At 41.8% G+C, this 26,718-nt stretch overlaps 1 protein-coding gene across 2 annotated transcripts in view; it reads left to right on the forward strand.

Moving 5' to 3' along the window:
- Window positions 1-26,718, forward strand: part of LOC134317106 (meiosis regulator and mRNA stability factor 1) — a 35,442-nt gene that overhangs the window by 6,983 nt on the left and 1,741 nt on the right. The window contains exons 2-25 of one of the 2 annotated variants that reach the window (XM_062997809.1): window positions 380-574; window positions 1,262-1,960; window positions 2,669-2,837; window positions 3,617-3,831; window positions 3,924-4,041; window positions 4,933-5,105; window positions 5,527-5,988; window positions 7,300-7,451; window positions 11,074-11,208; window positions 11,289-11,475; window positions 12,359-12,537; window positions 12,765-12,845; window positions 13,528-13,764; window positions 14,252-14,371; window positions 15,448-15,629; window positions 16,761-16,981; window positions 17,071-17,213; window positions 17,801-17,934; window positions 18,162-18,364; window positions 20,171-20,398; window positions 20,611-20,844; window positions 20,977-21,216; window positions 23,251-23,311; window positions 23,399-23,497. In XM_062997809.1, coding sequence (XP_062853879.1) covers window positions 434-574; window positions 1,262-1,960; window positions 2,669-2,837; window positions 3,617-3,831; window positions 3,924-4,041; window positions 4,933-5,105; window positions 5,527-5,988; window positions 7,300-7,451; window positions 11,074-11,208; window positions 11,289-11,475; window positions 12,359-12,537; window positions 12,765-12,845; window positions 13,528-13,764; window positions 14,252-14,371; window positions 15,448-15,629; window positions 16,761-16,981; window positions 17,071-17,213; window positions 17,801-17,934; window positions 18,162-18,364; window positions 20,171-20,398; window positions 20,611-20,844; window positions 20,977-21,216; window positions 23,251-23,311; window positions 23,399-23,497 — 4,813 coding nt within the window. In that variant the 5' untranslated portion in view covers window positions 380-433. The remainder of the gene's footprint in view (window positions 1-379; window positions 575-1,261; window positions 1,961-2,668; window positions 2,838-3,616; window positions 3,832-3,923; window positions 4,042-4,932; window positions 5,106-5,526; window positions 5,989-7,299; window positions 7,452-11,073; window positions 11,209-11,288; window positions 11,476-12,358; window positions 12,538-12,764; window positions 12,846-13,527; window positions 13,765-14,251; window positions 14,372-15,447; window positions 15,630-16,760; window positions 16,982-17,070; window positions 17,214-17,800; window positions 17,935-18,161; window positions 18,365-20,170; window positions 20,399-20,610; window positions 20,845-20,976; window positions 21,217-23,250; window positions 23,312-23,398; window positions 23,498-26,718) is intronic. The other variant, XM_062997810.1, reaches the window with a different exon arrangement.

Genomic DNA, 26,718 nt, shown 5'->3' on the forward strand with positions numbered 1-26,718 from the left:
TTTACACAACTTTTCTGAGAATTGGGTATGTATTGTTAATTAGCAATTAATCATTTGTAAAATAAATAAAAAAAATAATGTAAATAATGTTTATTAGATTTATTTATAACATAAATTAGATTTCATGACAAAAGGAGGACACGTTTACAAAGTGGATAAGATGACCTCCTACATAAAATAGATAATGCTGTCCACATCACAGATTTCAATGAAAATATTATTTAATAAATGGCACATTTTAAAACAGGTTTTAATACATCATGTGAAACTTCATACACAATACAAAAAAATACCAGTTTTTTAATGAATATTAACACTGAACTAGCAATGGTGGAATTGTTCAAATATCATGTAACCCAGTTCTTTTCCTCTTCTGTAGGAAGCATGAGAGAGAAGAGTGGTGAAACAGTGGTGAGATGTTTGGGAAGGTGGTATGATGGAAGGATCTGGAAAGGAAAGGCAAGTTTGTAACGGAAGGTCCTTTCCATGGCTCAGTCGCCCAGACAACAAGTTTTGGAAACTCTCGGACTGCTTCTCTTCCTTACAGCAAACCCCCCCAGCTACGCAGTGCCAGGTGGGCTGATCACCTTTTATTTAATTTGAAATCGACTTGCCAACCAGCATTGCAGTACTATGAGGCTTATCTGTCTCTCTGCTGTTAAATGGCTTTTAAATGAACTTTGGTCCAAAACATGTTTACATATGAGTTCTGTTTTTCTGAGGCACCTGTCATGCTGATCGGTCGGCTGGGCGCAATCCAGCGGGCATAATTGGCAGTGCCTGCAGCAGACACGGTTCTGCTAGGGCGGGTTGACCGGACTATGTGGGTGGGGTCTTCAAACGCTGTGTAAGGACCCTGACTGGCGCCTGTGCAGAGTGCATAATTGAAAAAGGGTTCCTCTAGGGGCCTTGCACGGGTCGGAGGAGGTGTGAGCAGCAATATACCCACCTCGACTGCAATCAGGAATCCCCAGCAGCGGAAGACAAATTGACTATGCTAAATTGGGTAGAAAATAGGAGAAAATGCGTAAATAAAATAGAAAAAAAGCACAACAATAAACATTGAGTCAATTTTTCTAACTTTTTTCAGTTTTTTAAAACTTTTTTTCACTTATTCCACATTCTACACCAGTATAGGTGTAAAACAATATTTAGAACAAGATTAGTATTTTTCGTTTAAATGCAGTGTAGAAGTAACAGTTCTGGACATGCTGAATGATTCTGACATATTATTTATATTCTCTCTGTGTTTCTTCCTTAGAACAATTACATGGATGTCCGTAAGCCAGTGTTGGAGCTAAAAGATGTCCCCCCTCCTCCTCTTCACAGTGCCTCTCATCAACCTCTTGCTTTGGCTCCCCTCCCTGCGTCCTCTTCCAGCCACCTTCCTTCTTCAGACCCCCAAACCCCTAAACTCTCCCCTCTTCAACCCCAGCCTGGTAGCCCTAAAGTAAGCTTGTGTTCACACTGTGAGTGCAGTCTGCACTCTCAGCAGCACCCTGGCTCTTACGAAGCTAGGACTCACAGTTTTGGTGACACTTTTGGTGGTGGATGTAACATTAGCAGCAGCAGCAATGTAAACACTGTTGGTGGTGGCGGCGGCCTTCCTGCACCTCACTTTTCCAATGCACAGCTAATGACCCCACAGAGTTTTGGCTTCCCAATGACATCAGTAGCCACGTCTCAGCCTGTGGCGACTCGATCACACCTATCTTGCTGTGGGTCTCTCCACCCCTTTTCCTCTATCTCAGTAGGCTGTGTGCAGTCCAGACATGTTCCTGGCTCTGCATCCGTCCATGGTTGCTGCCGCTGTAGCGAGGAGCGTTTGATGGACCAGCACTTTCATTCACACGGTGACACACTTTCCACTCACTTTTGCGCTAACCCTTTACACCTCAGCGTTGAGCACAGCACGGTCTGTCTGAAGGGAGCACACTACTGCCACCAGTGTTTTAGAAAGGTTGGTGGTGCAGTCTATCAGCACAGTTTTCCATATTTAAAAGGGTTATGAGCTTTAGTATATAGGTCTTAAAACGTTATACTAGAATAAATGTATGCTATTTTCTGCTATTTTGAATGTAGACAGATCTTGAACACCAAAGCCAAAAACCAATTAGCATTTTAGGAACCTTTTAGATGTACCTGTACAAACCAATGACATTTATTTTCTTTGCGTATCTTGGCAAGATTGGAAGGACGCTTAGGTGGCGCAGCAGTAAAACACGCTAGCCAAGTCAAATATGCAGACCGGGATGACCCGCTGTGTGCAGCAACTGAAAAACAATTACAAACACTGGATTTGTTTACCAGCATTCAGCCTGGTCTTTAAGGCTGCAGCTAGATGTCATTTATTAATGAATCAATTATGCAATCAACAAGCTTTATAGGCTCCTGGGTGTGTGATGCGTTTTTTTGCAGGTCTATACTTTTAAATGCAATTAAACCAAAACAAGCATTGCCAAGTACAGATTGGCACCATTTAGAATACGGCTACTTTTCTATACCCTAAATTAAAAAAGAAACCAACTGAGCTACGTTAACATGCTTCAAAGATCTTGCAAATGCAGAAAATGGTATCTAAACATTAGAACCAGGTTGTTTATTTTACTTGAATTAATTAGCATTTTGAAGATTATGCACAGCTGAAGGTAATATCTGAACTGTTCAGCCCATGCAGGGTTTGGGCACCAGTGATTCCGAGAAGGTTTGGCCGAACATTCCCCCTCCTCAGCCCTGCTCTGCTCCTGCCCCCTTGTGTAATGGTTGTGGTGTTTCTGGATCCTCCACTGACAGTCTTCTGCACCCCACCAGCATGGGGAAAGTAAACCAGAAATATGGTAAGTTGACACACACAATAGTTTTAGCAGATTGTCTTCTGAACTATTTTGTTTCCTCCAATAATAGTGGTTCAGCTGGTAGTGTAGGTGCTGCACAGCACCATGGGTTCTAAGGACTTACGTTTTTTCTTTATGTGGCCATGTCCATGTGGGTTCCCACCTTTCAAAATCATGCAGAATATACAGTAGATCAGCTGCTCTAATTTGACCCAGGTATAAATAGGTGAATGTGTGTTGGCTCTGCAATGAATTGGTGTGTTTAGTCTAATGTTTCTGGATGTCTTTGGACACACTGTGACTTTGAACAGTTGGAAAAATGAACAAATGGGGTAATTCCCCCTCCTCAGCCTTCAGCCCTTTTCTTTAATTTCCTTCGGGATCAATAAAGTATCCATCCATCCATCCATCCATCCATCCATCCATCCATCCATCCATCCTGTATTTATCCAAAAGCTCTGAAGACGAGCTAAGTGTTTAAATGTGGTTAGAAATGTTATTTTTTGCTTAGAACAGTAGTGTTTAACACTACATTTAAGGGCAGTAAATCTGAACTTAATAACGTTCGAACTTAATAAATTTGTGTATTTTCACACTCGCCAGTTCAGTGTTCATCCACACAAATCAAACTGTTTTTATCTGAAGAATCCTACATTTAAAAGCAGCATTCTAATAACCAGCTTGTGTTAAAAAATTCTTTTTTTTTTTTACTTTAACCGACCAGCTGTTGGTTCTAACTATGCATCTGTGTGCATGATTGTGTCTGTGCTCATGCTTATCAGGGTCCGGTGAGAGCGGTGGGCAGGAGTCTCTTCCCCCAGTGGGTGTGTTTTGGGATATCGAGAACTGCGCCGTTCCCAGCGGCCGTTCGGCTGCTACAGTGGTACAGAGGCTCCGTGAGCGTTTCTTCCAGGGACACCGTGAAGCCGAATTCATCTGTGTGTGTGACATCAGCAAGGAAAACAAGGCTGTTATTCAGGAGCTCAACAACTGCCAGGTACAGGCACACGTTTATAAAGCAAAGAGAGGTTATAAAGCATCGTTGTTTGTTCCTCTTTTTTTAATGCCGGTCTTCTAACCTATGCACAGGTGACTGTTGCTCATATAAACGCCACGGCCAAAAATGCTGCTGATGACAAACTCCGACAGAGTCTGCGGCGCTTTGCTGAAACACACACAGCTCCAGCCACTGTCATTGTGGTGTCTTGTAAGTTATTTATGAGTGCAATTCTTTTATTTTATTTCTGCATTTTCCCTCTTTTTCTTCTACCTAATGCACAAGCCCTCCGACAGGTTTAGTAGCCAACTTCTTTTCACCTGAAAAAGGTGAGATCACACAGGGATCAGTATTGCATATGAAGTGTCATGCACTAATCTCCATTATTCAACATTCATATTGTTGCTGGATGACATTCTACCTCTTCCTGTTATTCTAAAATGGTAAATAATGGAAAGCCATGGGTGTCTACATGTTTGATTTTGATGGAAAACACGGCGACAGGCACCCAGGTGACTCGAATGACAGCTCTGCTACTGATTGGCTGGGCGCCATCTAGCGGGCATCAACTCTACTGGTTTGGAAAAGACCGTATTAAGTGGGTGGGATCTTCAAATGCTGTGCAAGGACCCTGGTTAGCAGACTTGTGCAGAAGTAGAGGAGTCTCATGTGCAAATTCACTAAGGCATAGGCGAAAAAGAAGGGGTTGAAGGACTGCACACACAGCAGAAGGGGCGTGGAGCAACCGAATATACCATCCTCGAACGCAATCGGGATCCCCAGCAGCGGAAGACTAGTTGGCTATGCTAAATTGGGAGAAAAAGAGAGAAAATACATAAATAGAGAGAAAATACATAAATAAATAGAAAAAGAAAACACCGCAACCACTCCTACACTGCACACAGCATATCATTTTTAAAATAATAATAAATTAAAATTTGATTTGACACAATCGTATTCATATTTGACACATTCACTGTCATTGGAGGATGTAAGACTGATAGTGAAATAATTTTTAACTTTTTAAAAAAATTATTATTATTTAAAATCTCTAAGAGATAAAAGGAATGCATTGACAATGGTTTATTGTTGCATTTGCAGCCGATGTGAACTTCGCCAGTGAACTGAGTGACCTTCGTCATCGGCATGGTTTCCGAATCATTCTGGTGCACAAGAGCCAGGCATCACAAGCTCTGTTACAGCATGCACACTTGCATGTCCCGTTCGAGGAGTTTGTCTCAGAACTACCACCCAGGATGCTCATCAAAACGCAGGTACGCAATTTTGCTCCCCATCTGCTCATATTCATGTCAACATTGTAGGTGTCATGTGAAACAATGTAGCATTTACTGAAATCAAAATGTTTGAATTTGATATAGAGTACACATTCATTTAATTATCAACTCCAGCCCCTGCCTGCACTGGCCTAAATCGGTGGTTTCAGTATCACTGGTTTTGTAAAATTGATACAGGAGTGCACCCCTGCCCTAAGCTACAAACAATTTGTGCTCCTTTTGCCAGTGTATTGGGCAATATTCAGGTTGTGGGCTATGTACAGTGTTTATATTTGTCAATCTTTCTTGTTCAAGCTTGGAATAGTTACAGACACCAACCCAAAGTTTCACAAAACCAGTAAGTACCCCAGTAGAGCTGTCCCAGAAAACCCAGAGTGCTTCCTCTGTCTTTGCTCCCCAGCCTTGTCTCAACCTCCTCTTTGTGCACAACCTCCCCACACACCGTGATGCCAAGTCCATCAGTAGCAGGCTTCAGCGCCTGTCCAATAACTGTGGCGGGAAAGTGCTGGGTGTGTCTGGCAGCATCGCCGTGCTCCGTTTCGCCAGTGCTGAGGCCGCCGGGCGCGCCTGCAAGCGCATGGAAAACGAGGATGTCCTGGGAAACCGTATCACCGTCTCGTTTTCCCCCGACGGGCCACAGGAGGAGGAAGAGGAGCGGTCACAGCCCACTGTCTGTTCCTCCTCCTCTGTCGCTCTGTTCGTCCCTGTGGAGAAGCCGCGCTCGCCGCGTCGGCCCAGGCGGGCGGCGCGGCCCTCGCAGAATGGCAGGGATGCGGGGGTGAACGTTCCAGAAAGACCCTACAGCCCCAGGAAAGGGGGGCATGCCTCTTCCTGCAGCCCAGTGATGAAGTCCTATTCACAGGTCAGCAGTGTAACAGTGACTCCTGCCTCGCTCCGTCATTCTTCACTGCCAGCTTGCTAACTAGCTTTTTAAGAGCTTAATCTCTGAGCCCGTCATTTCTGCATTCTCTAACACAAGAAAACTAAAATAGCTGGGTTTAATACTACTGCCTCGGAAAGCCCAGATCCCAATCGTCTTTTTGTTTACTGCATTATGTAAGCTTACTACATGTTAATGTCATTGTAGAAGCTATGTGCTGCTTTATATATTCAATAGAAATTCAGCCACACATTGGACTCCAGTCATTGTCTCAAAACATGACATGATTGTGAAGTTATACTATTTTCAGGTTTACCAGATCAGTAATTTGACTGTGAGGTAGAAGTAGTATATGACATTCTGGGCAATTTTCCTATAGATTTAAAAGAAATGACCAATCAATAGACGTTAGAAGCGTAAAATAAACGCATTTAAATGCATTATTATTATTAAATATTATTGATTACTAAAAGCCTTATTGACTTTTGCACTACATTGAACTAAAGCTAAGTGCCAACAGTGAGCCTACCAGCTGTCAGTGTTGGACATTAGAGAATGTGGAAAATGTGTGCCAGGGTTTAATGTATGCTAACCCTGCTTGATTTTTAGCCAGTCCTGCCTGCATGTGTGCCTGCAGCTCCCAAAGGATTGTTTTCTTCCTGCTACTGCTGCTACATGGTTGCTGCCTGCTTGAATTATTTCTAATAGACAGTAGATTTGCATGAGTTTTTGTTGGTATTTTCTCCTCAAACTTTATTTTTCTTGTTCTAAATTCAAAAAGAATCCTATTTTTCATATACGCTATATGGTCAAAAACTGTTCGGACACCTGACCATGAGCACCATTTTAATACCAAATGGTATTAAAATATAGGTGATCAAATAGGGTATATAAAGTTTATATGCTGCAATGTTGGAAGCATATACTTTATCCTTGATATAATCCTTTATCATATCCTTTATGTAATTGACTATACCTGTTAGCAATTAATAAAAAAATTAAATAAATAAAAAGGGTGTCCCAATACATTTGTCCATATAGTGTATTTTAGAGAGCATACTATCATTGTTGTAAGAAATTCTAGCTCCAGTTAAATTGTCTGCTGCCTTTATGCCCTTTCTGGAGGGAATCCTCCCTAGTGTTGCTTGTTCAATTGCAACAAAAACCTGTTTACTAAAAGTTTTGGAGTTTGAACTTCTTGCAACAGCACTAACACCTGGCAACTTAATTCTGTACTCCCTTTATTGTTATTGATGACTTGAGTAATTTTACATATTTAACTGCTTAATCTAGGAAATAAGTGGTGTGGATTCTAGGCCCAGGGCAGGTTTCCTGCTGGAGAAAGGCCGTGCTGCATCCACTTCTCCTCAGAGTAATGGCCTCACCTCTCAGCTGCAGCCAGTAAAACCAGGCTTTCCTGCAGAGTTTTTGCACCAGAGTCGCAGGTACTGTTTTCACGTAGTATTTATTTACCTTTCCTTTTGTTGTAGGTTCAGACAGTGAAAGTAAGTGGCATAGAATGCAAACTAAAGAAAGAAATTCTTCTTAATCTTTTCATTCTGTAAATACAAACAAATTCAGCATTTAATCCCTTGAACACACTCTAAAAGGTGGAATAAGATGCATGTTTACCACAGTTATATTATCTTTCCTATTAATTACACTTTTTTTGTTTGGGAACTGAGTAACTACTTGTAGTTTTGCCCATTCTTGCTTGAATGTAGCTGCTCAACAGTCTATGGTTGTTGTCTGATTCTTTTCTTCATGACGCACCATCCATTTTTTAATATGAGACAAATCTGTACTGCAGGCAGGCCATTTAAGCACAGGAATGAGGACTGGCATGGTCTTGCTAAAATAACCATAGGCTTGCTTAAAAGCAGCATATGTCTTTCTGAGATTCCAGTGTATGCCTTTGTGCCAATGGTACCTTCATACATTTTTTTGCACCTATCATTTGTTACCAGTCTGAATGCCATTGACACAGAGAACTCCACATACGTTTTTCATAAAAACAAGCTACATAAACTCATCTGACCACATCAGATGTTTCTATTGTGTTTTGGTACATCTGAGATGAGCTTGGATTCAGAAAACTCAGTAGTGTTTTTGCCTAAAATAAATGTGTGGCTTCGTCTTGTTGATGCAGTAGTTGACTGTTTTAAGTGGCCATGATTTTCCAAGGGATTCCTGAGCCCATGTAGTAGCATGACTGTTTCTAATGTAGTGCCATCTCAGTCTGTGGGGGACAAGGCTGGAAACTACTGTTCTTGAGATTTCTCCTTGTTCCCTGAAACTTTTTACAATATTATATATGGTAGTGAAGGCGAGGCTTAAATTATTTGCTAACATACCTTAAGAAATGTTTTTTTATTTTTTATTTGACAGTTTTCTCACATCACCAAATTTGTCAATAAAAAACAGCATTTGTATGTACTTTTGTCAGTTGAATAAACGTTCAAAACAATATTCCAACATTTCTGGAAATGGTGGTCATATAACATTATTAAAAGCAGGGTTATTATAGTTAATTATGCAGTAAACAATACAGTTACAAATTTTGTAAAGTGTTGTTTTTATACATCAATTCCCAACTTTGGCTACACCATTAAATAAAAATAACTTGATTTATATAACTTTATTTACATGCTTATCTCTTTTTGGATCTATAACACAGAGTTCATTTTAGAGACTAGTTTAGAAGGATGCTAATAAAACAGGACAGACCCACACCTACTTGAACACATGCATGCACACATGCATGGACTGACTGTATAGGTTTTTAAGGTAAAATAAAACCTTAATAGACATTTACATTTTCAGCATTTAGCAGACGCTCTTATCCAGAGCGACTTACAGAAGTGCTTCTATAGTGAACATTTCATTTCTCAAGTTTAGGAAAACAACAGTCAAAGAACACAAATCTGCTAAAACCTTTTTTTTTTTTTTTTTTTTTTTTTTTTTTTTTTTTTTTTTTTTTTTTTTTTTTATTATATAAATAGACCTGCATGTAACAGTCCTAAACTTTGGCTTTTACTGGCCCATACTTCCAGACTCCTGAAAAGCTTTTACTCCTCCGCCATAAAAACACTAAACTATCAAACTTCACATCCTAGGAAATAATGTGCAATTTATAGGGACTGTGCAATAACCTTCTTCTTCTTCTTTTTTTTTTTTTTTTCTCCTGTAAAGTTCTTAAAACCACACGTTTATTTTTGTATCTAGATGTGTATATGTTTATTTGTAAATACATGTGTATATACAGTGTATCACAAAAGTGAGTACACCCCTCACAATTCTGCAAATATTTCATTATATCTTTTCATGGGACAACACTATAGACATGAAACTTGGATATAACTTAGAGTAGTCAGTGTACAACTTGTATAGCAGTGTAGATTTACTGTCTTCTGAAAATAACTCAACACACAGCCATTAATGTCTAAATAGCTGGCAACATAAGTGAGTACACCCCACAGTGAACATGTCCAAATTGTGCCCAAATGTGTCGTTGTCCCTCCCTGGTGTCATGTGTCAAGGTCCCAGGTGTAAATGGGGAGCAGGGCTGTTAAATTTGGTGTTTTGGGTACAATTCTCTCATACTGGCCACTGGATATTCAACATGGCACCTCATGGCAAAGAACTCTCTGAGGATGTGAGAAATAGAATTGTTGCTCTCCACAAAGATGGCCTGGGCTATAAGAAGATTGCTAACACCCTGAAACTGAGCTACAGCATGGTGGCCAAGGTCATACAGCGGTTTTCCAGGACAGGTTCCACTCGGAACAGGCTTCGCCAGGGTCGACCAAAGAAGTTGAGTCCACGTGTTCGGCGTCATATCCAGAGGTTGGCTTTAAAAAATAGACACATGAGTGCTGCCAGCATTGCTGCAGAGGTTGAAGACGTGGGAGGTCAGCCTGTCAGTGCTCAGACCATACACCGCACACTGCATCAACTCTGTCTGCATGGTCGTCATCCCAGAAGGAAGCTGACGCACAAGAAAGCCCGCAAACAGTTTGCTGAAGACAAGCAGTCCAAGAACATGGATTACTGGAATGCCCTGTGGTCTGACGAGACCAAGATAAACTTGTTTGGCTCAGATGGTGTCCAGCATGTGTGGCGGCGCCCTGGTGAGAAGTACCAAGACAACTGTATCTTGCCTACAGTCAAGCATGGTGGTGGTAGCATCATGGTCTTGGGCTGCATGAGTGTTGCTGGCACTGGGGAGCTGCAGTTCATTGAGGGAAACATGAATTCCAACATGTACTGTGACATTCTGAAACAGAGCATGATCCCCTCCCTTCGAAAACTGGGCCTCATGGCAGTTTTCCAACAGGATAACGACCCCAAACACAACCTCCAAGATGACAACTGCCTTGCTGAGGAAGCTGAAGGTAAAGGTGATGGACTAAACCCAATTGAGCACCTGTGGCGCATCCTCAAGTGGAAGGTGGAGGAGTTCAAGGTGTCTAACATCCACCAGCTCCGTGATGTCATCATGGAGGAGTGGAAGAGGATTCCAGTAGCAACCTGTGCAGCTCTGGTGAATTCCATGCCCAGGAGGGTTAAGGCAGTGCTGGATAATAATGGTGGTCACACAAAATATTGACACTTTGGGCACAATTTGGACATGTTCACTGTGGGGTGTACTCACTTATGTTGCCAGCCATTTAGACATTAATGGCTGTGTGTTGAGTTATTTTCAGAAGATAGTAAATCTACACTGCTATACAAGTTGTACACTGACTACTCTAAGTTATATCCAAGTTTTATTTCTATAGTGTTGTCCCATGAAAAGATATAATAAAATATTTGCAGAAATGTGAGGGGTGTACTCACTTTTGTGATACACTGTATGTCTGTGTCTACATACATGTACCATCAAGGAGATGCTCAAAAATTTCGTTGTGCAATGACAATAAAGGCATTCTATTCTATTCTATTCTATTCTATTTAATATTGTCCTTCATAAAAATATGGCTATAAGTAAATATTTACATTTGTTTTTGTTCAGTAAGTTTGCTATGTTTTAGTTAATAATAACAATCTTTGTATGTATGTGTTTAGAAGAGATTCGTGTAGCCTGCGCAGTAACACCCCAGTGGAGCAGTTCCAGGTGAGCACTCCATCAGCCTTTAGCAAACTCAGCCTCCACACCTCCTTCAGCCCTCTGATGTTCTCCCAGGGATCCTGGTCCTCAAGGTGAGTGTCAAAATGACCCTAGATGATTTTCTTCTTACTTTTGTGATGAGACTTAACCGTTCTGCTGTGCATATTTCCAGAAGTGCATCACCATGTCTGTCCCACCGCTCATCCCCAATAAGGGTACCCTCTCGAAGCCCCTGTCTTGATGCCCAGCCAGAGCCCTTCTCAGATGGTGCAGACATCCAGGTAGCCAACCTTGACTACAGGATGTCTCGCAAAGAGCTTCAACAGATCCTGCTCGACACCTTTGCCAAACACGGAAGGGTGAGAGAACCAACAACTTCTTTAATAATGTTACTAAAGAACTAATCATTTTTACAGGATATCTCAGAATTTAATTTGAAGCTGAATAATCTAATAGAACCAAAGTTTCATGTTTGCTAGCACAGTCCTTGAGAATTTTATATTTTAATCTTAGAAAGACATACTGTCATGGGGAAAAGTTAGGACACCTCATGAGAACCTTTGTCTTTTTTAACATATTTAAACATATGGACAGTTGATGTCAGAGACTGGTAGATGGTTAAAAGAAACGTCTAATTGAGGTTATTTCAGCCAAAGGGGGAAATACCAGCTATTAGGGCATAGGGTGTCCTAACTTTTTAGATTTTATTTGTTTAGTTATATAAGCTCCATCAGTACTGTTAAAATGAAGCTCAAATGTTCCTATGTTTAAATATGTTCAAAAAGACAAATGTTTTCATGGGGTTTCCTAACTTTTTCACATGACTGTATGCTACCATCAAGGCCTCATTCATCTTGTGCTATAAAAGAAGGCCTTGGTATACAAAGAGTGAATGTGCTTAACTGGCCTGTCTACAATCCGGATCTGCACATTGTTATAACGTGTATGGTGCTTTATGAAGAGAGGAATCAGACAGCCAACCACAAACTGTTAAGCAGCTGAAGTCTTGTATCAAGCAACGATATGCAAAAATTCTTCCTACAAAACTTCAACAAATAGTATCCTCAGTTCCCAAAAAAGTATAAAGTAAATTAATAGGAAAAGTAATGTAACACAGTGGTAAACATGCCTCTCTCTAAGCTGGACATCATCAAGATTGTCACAGTATCTGTGCTGGTATGTTTTTGCATTGTATATGTTTGTACATGATGTACCTTTATGCATTTCCTGTTTTTCTTTTAGGTGAAGAGTGTTGAGCTTAGTCCTCACACTGATTACCAGCTCAAAGCTAAAGTACAGATGGGCTCTCTGCAGCAGGCTATAGGAGCCGTTAGCGTTCTTCACCGCTACAAGATTGGCAGCAAACGCATTCATGTTTCCCTTATCACTGGTTCCAGTAACAAATCCCTCACCTGCCTAAGGTACTTATACTCTTAAAAAATGGATGGTGATATCTGTAGCTAACACAACTTCTGGAACTTCACAGTTACTCACATGCATAATTAGTTGGCTTTCTGTACTTAATTAGGCTCACGGTACTTGATATTGTATGTTTGTTAAATATAAGTCTACATCTTGACATCGTGCTTCACTTTTTATTCGAGCCACAGGATGGTGCTGATGTTTTGTCTGTTTTTCTTCTGCACAGTTCTGAGCTCATCAGTATTCTGCAGGATTCTCCAGCTAACTGTCTTCCACTCATCAAATTTACTGAAATCTATGAGAGAAAGTGAGTAATTTTTTGCACCACACACCATGCAGTTTATATGTACGGTATTCAAAAAGACAGCAAAAGTGGTTGAAGGTGACTGAAATAAGGATGATGAGATTCTTGTTGGTATTGACGAGGATTGACAAGATTAGGAACCAGTTTATTAGATGGTCAGTGCTGGTTGGATGATTAAAATGATTTGGGCATGTGCAGAGGAGGAATAAGAGTTCTATTGGGAGAAGTGTGCTGAGAATGCAGCCACCAGGCAGAAGTAGGAGAGGAAGGCTAAAGAGGAGGTTTATGTATGCGGTGAGGGACGACATGCAGGTGGTTGGCGTGACGGAGGAGGATGTTCAGGACTACACATAATGGAGATGAATGATCCACTGTGGTGACCTCTAATGGGAGCAGCCAGCTCTGTCCTCTGCACTTTTTACCCAGTAGAACTCTCATCCCTCTGCACATGCCCAAAGCATCTAATATTCACCTTCCTAACTTTGTCTCCAAGACATCCAACCAACACTGTCCTTCTAATGAACTCACTTCTTGTTTTGTCTAGAATAATCTACATTATGTTTATATTAAACGTCTTTTCCAATATAACTTTTAGCTCAATTATAAGAATTATTATACATCCTTCATTTATGAATTGCTTCGGTGTTGTCATATCTCACATAATCTTTTTTTGGTTTTTGTGCAGGTTTGGTCGGAAGCTGGTGGTAAGTGATCTGTACAGGTTGCCAGAGGTAGTCGCAGTGCGTGAGCAAGGCAGCAGCAGGTTGGTGTGTCTCCTCTCCAGCAGCTTAGTTCGACACAGTCCATTAAGCTCCTCTGAGTCCCACCATGGCTCCTCCACTAGCGGCAGCCCTGTGGTGTTTGAGGAGCTTGAGTATCATGAGCCTGTCTGCAAACGGCACTACACACAGCATGACTTCAGGTAGGACCAGAAACATGAACGGCTCTTAAAAAAAATACCGTTTTGAATAATATCTAAAGTTGGGATGCAGATTCTTTGCCCAAATCTTTTATCATACATTGTAAAAACTGTTTTAGTGGGGTTGAGGTCAGGGCTATGTGAGCTCCTCTTCACCAAACTTATCAAACTTAAATAGTAGTCAGTACCTGCCATCAAGTAAACATGAGTTTGAATGTGATTGGTTTATTCTGAATACAGCCACATCCCCAATTGTAAGTTGATGGGTACACTCATGCAACCATGTTTTCCCCCCTTTAAACTATTTTGATTTTAGGTTTTTAGTTAAATTGTTCATGTTATAGGTCACATTAAATGTCAGAATCAATCTGAAGGTTTATCATGGTCACAAAAACTGGCATTTGAACAAATGTGTCGACTTTTTATATCCACTGTATGTACTTGATTCAAATGTACGACATCTGAGGAATTTTTATTTGTGTATATACAGTGAATCGGAGTACGACCCTGATACATACAAGATCCCATTTGTGGTGGTGTCTTTAAAGGCTTTGGCTGCCCATGTGCACAGTCTGCTGCAGTCTCATGAAGGAACCGTCCCCTTGCTCAGGTAACACATGTTGGTGCATTGTTGAAGTAATCATGAGTTTTACTGCTCATCTTTGTACTTGTTAGCATTTCTTTAAAAGTTGAAGAACCTTGTCAATGCTTTAGTAGTATTAGATGAGAATGTTACCATTTAGCCCAGTATACAAAGCCACTTACAGTTATGACCCAATACCATGCAAGCAATTAAGAATTAAGGGCCTTGTTTAGGGGCTCAATGGTGGCAACTAAGCAGTAGTGAGAATTGATCAAGCAACCTTCTTATTAGTAGTCTAGTACCTTAACCACTAAGCAAACAGAATTCAAATTCCCACAGTTGAATCTAGGAGAGAGCTGCTCACAATAATTATCCCAGATCATCCATTGCTACTACAGGTGTTTGACGAGACAGCAGAGCCCACCATTGTTCTGCAGCAATCAATTTGTACATTTTTTTTCCTCCTGTCACATCCACTCATCCCTGTGTGTGGGAGGTTGATGGCACAGCTGAGATTCACATCAGATCTCAGTGGTGCTGGGCTTTTTTTTGAATGGAAAAAGTTACCTTTGCAGTAATTTCGTTTTGTTTTCATTAACCGCTTTTTACATTTAGACTTGGCCAACATGGCCAACCCCATTATAAGTAGTAGAAAGACAACCTACTTCGAAAATAAATGAGAACAGGTCACATACATACACCAGATACAACAATGGCGTTCAATCACCATTAACTAACTAACTAACTAACTAACTAACTTGTCACCAGATCCTGTTTCATAGGGAAACACTGGGTGCAAGGCAGGAATACCCTGGACAGGGCACCATCTCATTGTGGGGCTTTTGCCATCCTCCAGATATAGCCAGTTATGTCTGTGTAGATGCCAAGCCAGCCGATAGCCCACCAAATGAAGGGCAGTTTAACCACTGTGCCATCCCATTTGTCTTGTATGGTTTAAAATTTGAAACTAAATTGCCAAACCATGAGGCTTACTATTAGCCTCTCTATAGTTCACTATTGGCTTTTACCCAGATTTGCTCACTGGCAAATTACCAGAACAAACTATATGAACATTAACATCTTTAATTTCTGTCCATGAACAGTTTCACGGAATGCTACGCATCAGAGTTCAGTCCACTAACAGTAGCTGAAGAAGGGAAGTTTGAGGGAAGTGTACCACTGGAACATCTCATCACTTGTATACCTGGTATCACCATAGTGACTGCACAGAATGGCTTTAAGGTCATCAAATGGATCCACAACAAACCTCCGCCACCCAATGCAGGTACGAGTGAATGTAAAAGATGGGAAAGATTCAGCCTTTTGAGTTTTATTACATTACAATTGAGTCAGAACATTAACTTGGGCCTCTGTGCCCTTTGAAATAATCTGCTGTTTTATTTACCACTTAGAAATGAATGTCATGCTGTGACATTTACTTCAGCATTGATGATGATACATGACCCCTTGGGTGGAATCGTCTGCTTTATTGTTAGCAGAGTGACTGATGCTTTATTCATTCTGTATTGAATAAAATGTATGGGTGTGTGGTAGGATTTTCCTCTCAGAGCAGATGGCAGGGCTCAGCCAAGCGTGGGTGGACCACATGCTGTTTCTCCAAAGCAACCTTGAGAACGGGTGAACACTTCATTAGAAAAGAAAACCTGTTTGCCCGTCCTCACTTCAAACGTCTCTTGTTTTTAACCGCTACTGTTAATTGGAACAACTGTAACCTTAAGAAAAAAACACTCAGCTGAGACAGAAACAATGTGGGAATTAGATTTTTTTTTTCTAAACTATTTTTAATTGGATACTGTAACTTTTGAAAATGACTTTGTTTAAAGAAACACATTTGGGGATTGCACACAATTTACACATTTTTCAAAGGTCATCCAACAGTGTGGAGTTGTCAAACCCAAAGAAGCCATTTCCAATCTTTTTTTATTTTTATCAATCGCTTTACCCTGGTCAGGGTTAGTTCTGGGATGCAGGAAATGACAATTCATTACATTTTTGGCATACAGTACTTGGACTGTATACAGTCTAAGCAATTGGGGGTTAGGGAGCTTGCTCAAAGGCCCAACAGCAGCAACCTGGCAGTGGTGGGGCTTGAACCGGCAACCTTCTGATTACTGGTCCACTACTTTAACCACTAGGTGCCCCATTACAAGGCTTCAGTCATCCCCCACCCCATTAGACATAGCAGTGCTTTGACCGGTTGTGTGCCTACACAGACACGATTGGCTGAGATTCAAACCCAGATCTCATTGGTGGTGGGCTAGAGTAATAGACCAATGTACCACCTGGGTGCCACTGCGTCCGAAATTATTCTTCTGTAAAATGAAAGCAATACACATGCGAATGGTAAACACACACAGGTTATTAACATTTTCTCTTTTGTTCATGCATTTGACAGACCCTTGGCTGCAGCGCTGCAAGAGCCCAGTTGGTAACCCACAGCTGATCCAGTTCAGTCGAGAGGTTGTGGACCTGATGAAGAGCCAGCCCTTCTGCCTGATGCCCATTACCAAATTCATTCCTGCCTACCATCACCACTTTGCCAAACAGTGTAGAGTATCTGATTACGGCTATTCCAAGCTGCTGGAGCTTTTGGAGGCTGTACCGCACGTCCTGCAGGTTGGATTTTGTAATACTGTATCCAAAGTCTAATGTTTTACTGGTTTTCTGCAGAAAACAAATGCTGTAATCATTTTAAATGTGTGCAGATACTTGGTCTGGGCTCTAAGCGCTTGCTGACCCTGACACACAGGGCGCAGGTAAAGCGCTTCACTCAAGATCTCCTCAAGCTGCTTAAGTTTCAGGCCAGCAAGCAGGTCATCATCAGAGACTTCATGCAGGCTTATCACTGGTCAGTCACTTAAACCATTCTTACACTGTATTTGATGCATCACTTACTGCATTTCAGTCACTCTGAAAGGTTCTTATTATTGAACAAAAATTATTTTAGGTGTTTGGGTGGTACTGTGGTCTAACACTCTAGCATGCCACCCTGGAGTGTTTGAACTAACAAGTTTAAAACTCATGGTCATACCTGGTGATACTTTCAAGCAAACAGAATTGGCCATGTTTGAGGGAGGGCTTGCATAAGTTGGGGATGAGGTCACATGGCTTAGCATAGCTCTTCGTACGTGATATGACTGTGTGGGTAACAAGGTAACAAGATGCAAGCGCAGATTAGACATGTCGGAGGGTGTGTGGGGCGATTCAGCGCTCTCATTGATTAAATCGTATGTTTTGCAACCAGCAGTGGATTCACAATCGGGAATTGAAATGATTAGCCAAGAACCTAGTCATGAGCTAATTAATGATCAGACATTTATGAAAATCACAAAGCCTTCCTTGATTTAGGCCACTGTCTTATTGTCAAGAGGTCTTATAGCTTTTTTGACTATTTAAATAAGTAGTTTGAAGCAGTTTGTGTGTCTGTGGTGACAGGTGTTTCTCCAAAGACTGGCGAGTGGTGGACTATGGCATGTGTGACCTAATGGACCTGCTGACTGAGATTCCTGACACTACCATTACAGTAACTCAGCAGGACTCTGACACACTCATTTCTGTACCTAAGAAAGGTAAGAATTTAATAGATACATGACCACAAGTGCTCCTTCAAATAGGCAAGCTAAAAGGCATTAATGGTTTAAATAAAAAAGTATTCACCACAACGTTATACAAAGGGGCATCAGTTTGAAATCAGTATTAACATTTTATTTCATTATTCTGGCAAACTTATGCTATTATGTTATACTATTACAGACAGTACAAGAAATGACTCTTTTCCACATTGCTTGTCTTCTAGAGCGAACCTCAGAGGAGATCGAACACACAAAGCAGTTTGGAAAGGAGGTGGTGGATCTGCTCCGACACCAACCACACTTCCGTATGGCCTTTAGCAAATTCATCCCTACTTATCACCACCACTTTGGCCGACAGTGTAAACTTGCCTATTATGGTTTCTCCAAGCTTATGGAGCTGTTTGAGGCTATTCCAGATGTGCTTCAGGTGGGTAATCAACACACTCATTGCTGTTCATTAAGAGATGTGTGATCTTACTGAATGCAAGTCAAGCAAAACTAATTCTCGTCTAGAGAGGTGGGGTTAGTCTTTAGATAAGGAAACTGGAGACAGAAATAGTCTACAATTGTGGTACAGTCCGCTGTCATGCTATGACTTATATATATACAGTGTATCACAAAAGTGAGTACACCCCTCACATTTCTGCAAATATTTCATTATATCTTTTCATGGGACAACACTATAGACATGAAACTTGGATATAATTTAGAGTAGTCAGTGTACAGCTTGTATAGCAGTGTAGATTTACTGTCTTCTGAAAATAACTCAACACACAGCCATTAATGTCTAGATGGCTGGCAACATAAGTGAGTACACCCCACAGTGAACATGTCCAAATTGTGCCCAAAGCCCAAAGTGTCAATATTTTGTGTGACCACCATTATTATCCAGCACTGCCTTAACCCTCCTGGGCATGGAATTCACCAGAGCTGCACAGGTTGCTACTGGAATCCTCTTCCACTCCTCCATGATGACATCACGGAGCTGGTGGATGTTAGACACCTTGAACTCCTCCACCTTCCACTTGAGGATGCGCCACAGGTGCTCAATTGGGTTTAGTCCATCACCTTTACCTTCAGCTTCCTCAGCAAGGCAGTTGTCATCTTGGAGGTTGTGTTTGGGGTCGTTATCCTGTTGGAAAACCAGTTTTCGAAGGGAGGGGATCATGCTCTGTTTCAGAATGTCACAGTACATGTTGGAATTCATGTTTCCCTCAGTGAACCGCAGCTCCCCAGTGCCAGCAACACTCATGCAGCCCAAGACCATGATGCTACCACCACCATGCTTGACTGTAGGCAAGATACAGTTGTCTTGGTACCAGGGCGCCGCCACACATGCTGGACACCATCTGAGCCAAACAAGTTTATCTTGGTCTCGTCAGACCACAGGGCATTCCAGTAATCCATGTTCTTGGACTGCTTGTCTTCAGCAAACTGTTTGCGGGCTTTCTTGTGCGTCAGCTTCCTTCTGGGATGACGACCATGCAGACCGAGTTGATGCAGTGTGCGGTGTATGGTCTGAGCACTGACAGGCTGACCTCCCACGTCTTCAACCTCTGCAGCAATGCTGGCAGCACTCATGTGTCTATTTTTTAAAGCCAACCTCTGGATATGACGCCGAACACGTGGACTCAACTTCTTTGGTCGACCCTGGCGAAGCCTGTTCCGAGTGGAACCTGTCCTGGAAAACTGCTGTATGACCTTGGCCACCATGCTGTAGCTCAGTTTCAGGGTGTTAGCAATCTTCTTATAGCCCAGGCCATCTTTGTGGAGAGCAACAATTCTATTTCTCACATCCTCAGAGAGTTCTTTGCCATGAGGTGCCATGTTGAATATCCAGTGGCCAGTATGAGAGAATTGTACCCAAAACACAAAATTTAACAGCCCTGCTCCCCATTTACACCTGGGACCTTGACACATGACACCAGGGAGGGACAACGACACATTTGGGCACAATTTGGACATGTTCACTGTGGGGTGTACTCACTTATGTTGCCAGCTATTTAGACATTAATGGCTGTGTGTTGAGTTATTTTCAGAAGACAGTAAATCTACACTGCTATACAAGTTGTACTCTGACTACTCTAAGTTATATCCAAGTTTCATGTCTATAGTGTTGTCCCATGAAAAGATATAATGAAATATTTGCAGAAATGTGAGGGGTGTACTCACTTTTGTGATACACTGTATATATATAAGAAGGGACATCCTATTTCTGTAATTGTTTGCCCAGGTGCTTGAGTGTGGGGAGGAGAAGGTCCTGGCTCTGACCGAGGTGGAGCGAGTGAAAGCTTTAGCAGCTCAGTTGGTGAAACTTCTGCGTGCCCAGAGAGACTACAGCCTGCCAGTAAGCCAACTAATGGCTGAATACAGTAAGACATTTGGCTATGGTCTCCGTCTCCAGGATTATGATGCCAACACGCTGCCGTCCCTTCTCGCCAAGCTCTGCCATGTGGTCAAGGTAAGCACTTCTTCGCTGTTCCATTTGCATTCCTCACATGATTAAAATATTTGACTGTAGAATTTGCATTTTACGCTTTCTGAATAAACAGAAAAGAAAAAGGGAATGTCCTGTCAAAATGGGTATCCTGTCCAAGCCCACCGCAACCCTGACCAGAAGAAAATGGTGGTGAAACATGTAAATGAAATGACAATTATATCTTGTTCTTTTAGGTAGTAGATGGAGCTACAGAGAAGGAAGTTCAGCTCATCAACAGAAAATCTCTACGTGCACTTACCTCCCAGCTGCTAGCTGTAATGATGTCCCTTCCGGATGAACACAGTTGGCTGGGAGTAGAGGCGCTGAAGCAGCAGTACGAATTGGCGTACGAGGTGCAACTCAATCCCTGCGAGTACGGCTTTGTCTCTCTTAATGAGCTGCTCAAGAGTCTGCCATACCTGGTCGAGGTGTGTGTTTGTAATATTCAGATCTCAGCCATCCTATTTAAAGCCATTTGACCCAGGCATGCTAATAGTGGTGGAAAATGGTGAATTTTAATAATAAATATTCCCCTTTCATTATCCTTTGTTTTCCACCAGCTCTCTGAGAATATGGAAGAGGAGGATTTGGAAGGTGCTGGTAGGGCCAAAGATTGTGTAAGGCTAACACGTCTGTACCAGTTTGCCCGAAAGGTTCGAGCACTTCTGCATACGTACCACTACAACCAGATCTTCTTGACGGAGTTTCGGGGTGCCTTCAGCAAGTACACGGGTCGTGAGTTTCAGCCGTGTGACTTTGGATACAGCACTTTGGACGAGCTTCTTGCTGCTATCCCACAGGTCAGCATTTTAATAAAAATTCTGAAAGTCTCTTCATTTAAGTCTGATCATGTGGGAGCCATCTTTTGAATGCATTTGTTTGCAGACGTATAACATTGGGTTTGTGTCTTCAAATGTTTTGGTTTGTTTTTCAGCTGTTTTGTTATTCATTAAGTGAATAAATTGTACGTTGTTTTACAAAAAAAAAATCAGTGTTTGCAGCTTACAACATTGGCTTCCTACTATTTACATAGCTTAGAACATTTTACATGGGGGGGGTAGTGGTATCCTAGTGAGTAGAGTTTTAAGCTATCAATGGAAAGGTTAAGAGTTCGAATCCCAGCTCTGCCATTCAGCTACTGTTGGACCCCTGAGCAAGGCCCTTAATGCTCTCTGCTTCATGGGTGCTTTACAATGGCTGACCCTGAGCAGTATTAATTGAGTAATTACTAGTTAACGATCATTAACTGACATCTCTAAAATATGCCAATTGGGTTAACACTTCTGCACCTGATGCACTCCTATCAAAACAACGGGCATGTTAGTGTTGTTACACTGCTGGGAATGGCCACCATCCAAACATCACCATGGTCAATGGGGATCCTCTAGGGGTCTCTCTTAATTAATATATGGGATCCAGGGGTTGACAGATTATGCATAGTGGTGTATGGGCTCCAGTCAGTAATTGTAAACTCCCAAAGCTCATCTGTATCTCACGTACGTATCTCATAAAACAATCAATGAATGTACAGGGGTTGGACAAAATAACTGAAACACCTGTCATTTTAGTGTGGGAGGTTTCATGGCTAAATTGGACCAGTCTGGTGGCCAATCTTCATTAATTGCACATTGCACCAGTAAGAGCAGAGTGTGAAGGTTCAATTAGCAGGGTAAGAGCACAGTTTTGCTCAAAATATTGCAATGCACACAACATTATGGGTGACATACCAGAGTTCAAAAGAGGACAAATTGTTGGTGCACGTCTTGCTGGCGCATCTGTGACCAAGACAGCAAGTCTTTGTGATGTATCAAGAGCCACGGTATCCAGGGTAATGTCAGCATACCACCAAGAAGGACAAACCACATCCTACAGGATTAACTGTGGACGCAAGAGGAAGCTGTCTGAAAGGGATGTTCGGGTGCTAACCCGGATTGTATCCAAAAAACATAAAACCACGGCTGCCCAAATCACGGCAGAATTAAATGTGCACCTCAACTCTCCTGTTTCCACCAGAACTGTCCGTCGGGAGCTCCACAGGGTCAATATACACGGCCGGGCTGCTATAGCCAAACCTTTGGTCACTCGTGCCGATGCCAAACGTCGGTTTCAATGGTGCAAGGAGTGCAAATCTTGGGCTGTGAACAATGTGAAACATGTATTGTTCTCTGATGAGTCCACCTTTACTGTTTTCCCCACATCCGGGAGAGTTACGGTGTGGAGAAGCCCCAAAGAAGCGTACCACCCAGACTGTTGCATGCCCAGAGTGAAGCATGGGGGTGGATCAGTGATGGTTTGGGCTGCCATATCATGGCATTTCCTTGGCCCAATACTTGTGCTAGATGGGCGCGTCACTGCCAAGGACTACCGAACCATTCTGGAGGACCATGTGCATCCAATGGCGGTGCCGTGTATCAGGATGACAATGCACCAATACACACAGCAAGACTGGTGAAAGATTGGTTTGATGAACATGAAAGTGAAGTTGAACATCTCCCATGGCCTGCACAGTCACCAGATCTAAATATTATTGAGCCACTTTGGGGTGTTTTGGAGAAGCGAGTCAGGAAACGTTTTCCTCCACCAGCATCACGTAGTGACCTGGCCACTATCCTGCAAGAAGAATGGCTTAAAATCCCTCTGACCACTGTGCAGGACTTGTATATGTCATTTCCAAGACCAATTGACGCTGTATTGGCCGCAAAAGGAGGCCCTACACCATACTAATAAATTATTGTGGTCTAAAACCAGGTGTTTCAGTTATTTTGTCCAACCCCTGTATATATCAGTTGGATAAACCGAATAAAGTGCTTGCTAAGTGCACATTCTATTTACAGGTAGTCTGGATTAAAGGCCATGGCCACAAGAAGATCATCGTCCTGAGGAATGATATGAAAGGTGAGGGCACCACAGTAAATTTCAGGCTTTGCGTGTTCGACTGCGATTTGTTGTTTTTTTACTTATTTATTCATTGTGCATCCGCAGCCCGCAGCAGCCCTGCCAGCATAGAAAGCCCTCAGCCAGAGGAGGCCAGAGAGAGCCAGAGTCATGCCAGCACTGAAGAGTCTGGTACACACAGCTCAGGTAAACACGCATGAGTAATGCAGCATCTTCAGGATGCAAGTATGGCTTACAATTGTGATTCTGCTATCAGAATGAAAGAAAAATTCAACGATTAAAAAAAACCACCAGAATGTTGATGTTAGAAGTTCATTATGACTAACATGTGTACTGTCGAGTTTAAGCCAAATGTTTAAAAACAAACCCAAACATTCTACTGATTTTTAATTGCTTCCACTGTGGTTAGATCAACCGTACTGTGCTGTAAACTGTTACAGCTAATTATACCAGTCCAAAACCAAGAGAGGGCTGTTTTACACTAATTACATGTAAGGGAACTGGGTGAGCATTTCAGGAGATCAAGATTACATGCTGACGCGCCCAGGTGGCGCAGCGGGATATTCTGCTAGCACACCAGCACCAAGATTCTGAACTCCTCGTTTCGAAACTGCAGCAGTGTACCCTCCTCTAGTGCAATCATGGATGCCCAGCATGCTAAATCGTCAGAAAAATGGGAGAAAATGCATAAATAAATAAAAAACATGCTGACCAACTAAAGATAAAGACTATTTTAAGAGTCTCAACTTCTGTTGTGTAAATGGTTACAATGGTGTTTCAAACAGAAAACATAGTCAACCTTCTCTACCACTTTTAAATGTTATTTAACAGACATGCTTAGTCTGTCCGTCTGTCAGGAAACACCAGAGATAGGTAACAGGCTGCATGAAGTGCTAGTGCTCAGATGTGTGTGCACAGCTTTGTGTCACTTTTACATTAAATGCCATCAGGTGTGCAGTGCTGCGTTTCTACATGACTGCAAAAAAAAAAAAATTTAGGCTTTTTAGTTGTTTATAGGGTGGCTCTGTGGGTAGCACTATTGCCTTACTGCAAGAAGGTTTTGGGTTCGATTCCCAGGTGGACCGGCCCAGGTCCTTTCTTTGTGGAGTTTGCATGTTCTCCCCGTGTCTGCGTGGGTTCCTTCGGTAGCTCTGGTTTTCTCCTACATGCAGTCAGGTGAATTGGAGATAAAAATTGTCCATGACTGTGCTTGACATTAAAAATTGGAGCTGATGAATCTTGTATAACCAGTAACTACCTGTCCTGTCATGAATGTAACCAAAGTGTTAACCTAATAAATAAATAAACAAATTGTTTATAGGTTTACTAGGAATAACCAAAATGGGCATGTAGACCTACTTTTATATAGTATGCACTGCAGCATTTTCTTTTTTTCCTTTAATAATACATTTTAATGCTCATAACTGAAAATAAGACAATATGTACTTTTAGTCTGTGCTTCTCAAAGTAGAACGTTTATTATCACAACAGCTTAAATAAATGTGATATTTACCCAGTGTGTTTAATATGTAAATAAATAATACTCAAGAAATTGATTTGACTGTAGGACTATAAAGCTGTTAAAAATAAATAATACTCAAAAATTCACTCATTCACATTGTTTTTAAGTACTTGGAAAGCTATTAATTATGGATGAATTATGATTGTAACATAGATCTAGCTGCTGCAGAGGCCTTACAAGCCATAATCCTATCAGGTGGTGCTGTAATCACGCTCATTATGTCAAATTAATCGGCTGCTTTACATGATTTGTTTCTAAAGGGAAATTCATTTTTTTCTTAGGTACAGGATTCATTTTCACCAACTTCACTTTTATTGGATGTCTGAAATGACACACATGCCCCATTGCTAACCACATGTACAGTGGGGCCAAAAAGTATTTAGTCAGCCACTCATTGTGCAAGTTCTCCTACTTAATAAGATGAGAGAGGTCTGTAATTTTCATCATAGGTACTCTTCAACTATGAGAGACAAAATGAGGGGGAAAAAATCCAGGAAATCACATTGTAGGATTTTTAAAGAATTTATTTGTAAATTATGGTGGAAAATAAGTATTTGGTCACCCACAAACAAGCAAGATTTCTGGCTCTCACAGACCTGTAACTTATTCTTTAAGAAGCTCTTCTGTCCTCCACTCGTTACTTGTATTAATGGCACCTGTTTGACCTCGTTATCTGTATAAAAGACACCTGTCCACAGCCTCAAACAGTCAGACTCCAAACTCAACCATGGCCAAGACCAAAGAGCTGTCGAAGGACACCAGGAAGAAAATTGTAGACCTGCACCAGGCTGGGAAGAGTGAATCTACAATAGGCAAGCAGGTTGGTGTGAATAAATCAACTGTGGGAACAGTTGTAAGAAAATGGAAGACATACAAGACCATTGATAATCTCCCTTGGGGTCAAGATCTCATCCCGTGGGGTCAAAATGATCATGAGAACGGAGAGCAAAAATCCCAGAACTACACGGAGGGACCTGATGAATGACCTACAGAGAGCTGGGACCAAAGTAACAAAGGCTACCATCAGTAACACACTACGCCGAGAGGGACTCAAATCCTGCAGTGCCAGGCGTGTCCCCCTGCTTAAGCCAGTACATGTCCAGGCCCGTCTGAAGTTTGCCAGAGAGCATATGGATGATCCGGAAGAGGATTGGGAGAATATCATGTGGTCAGATGAAACCAAAATGGAACTTTTTGGTAAAAAGTCAACTCGTCGTGTTTGGAGGAAGAAGAATGCTGAGTTGCATCCCAAGAACACCATACCTACTGTGAAGCATGGGGGTGGAAACATCATGCTTTGGAGCTGTTTTTCTGCAAAGGGGACAGGACGACTGATCCGTGTTAAGGGAAGAATGAACGGGGCCATGTATCGTGAGATTTTAAGCCAAAACCTCCTTCCATCAGTGAGAGCATTGAAGATGGAACGTGGCTGGGTCTTCCAGCATGACAATGATCCCAAACACACCGCTCGGGCAACGAAGAAGTGGCTCTGTAAAAAGCATTTCAAGGTCCTGAAGTGGCCTCCAGACCTCAATCCCATAGAAAATTTGTGGAGGGAGTTGAAAGTCCGTTTTGCCCAGCGACAGCCCCAAAACATCACTGCTCTAGAGGAGATCTGCATGGAGGAATGGGCCAAAATACCAGCTACAGTGTGTGCAAATCTGGTGAAAACTTACAGGAAACGTTTGACCTTTGCCAACAAAGGTTATGTTACAAAGTATTGAGTTGAACTTTTGTTATTGACCAAATACTTATTTTCCACCATAATTTACAAATAATTTCTTTAAAAATCCTAAAATGTGATTTCCTGGATTTTTTTTTCTCATTTTGTCTCTCATAGTTGAAGTGTACCTATGATGAAAATTACAGACCTCTCTCATCTTTC

This window comes from Trichomycterus rosablanca, chromosome 6 (genome assembly GCF_030014385.1).
Source record: "Trichomycterus rosablanca isolate fTriRos1 chromosome 6, fTriRos1.hap1, whole genome shotgun sequence".
Taxonomy (NCBI): domain Eukaryota; kingdom Metazoa; phylum Chordata; class Actinopteri; order Siluriformes; family Trichomycteridae; genus Trichomycterus; species Trichomycterus rosablanca.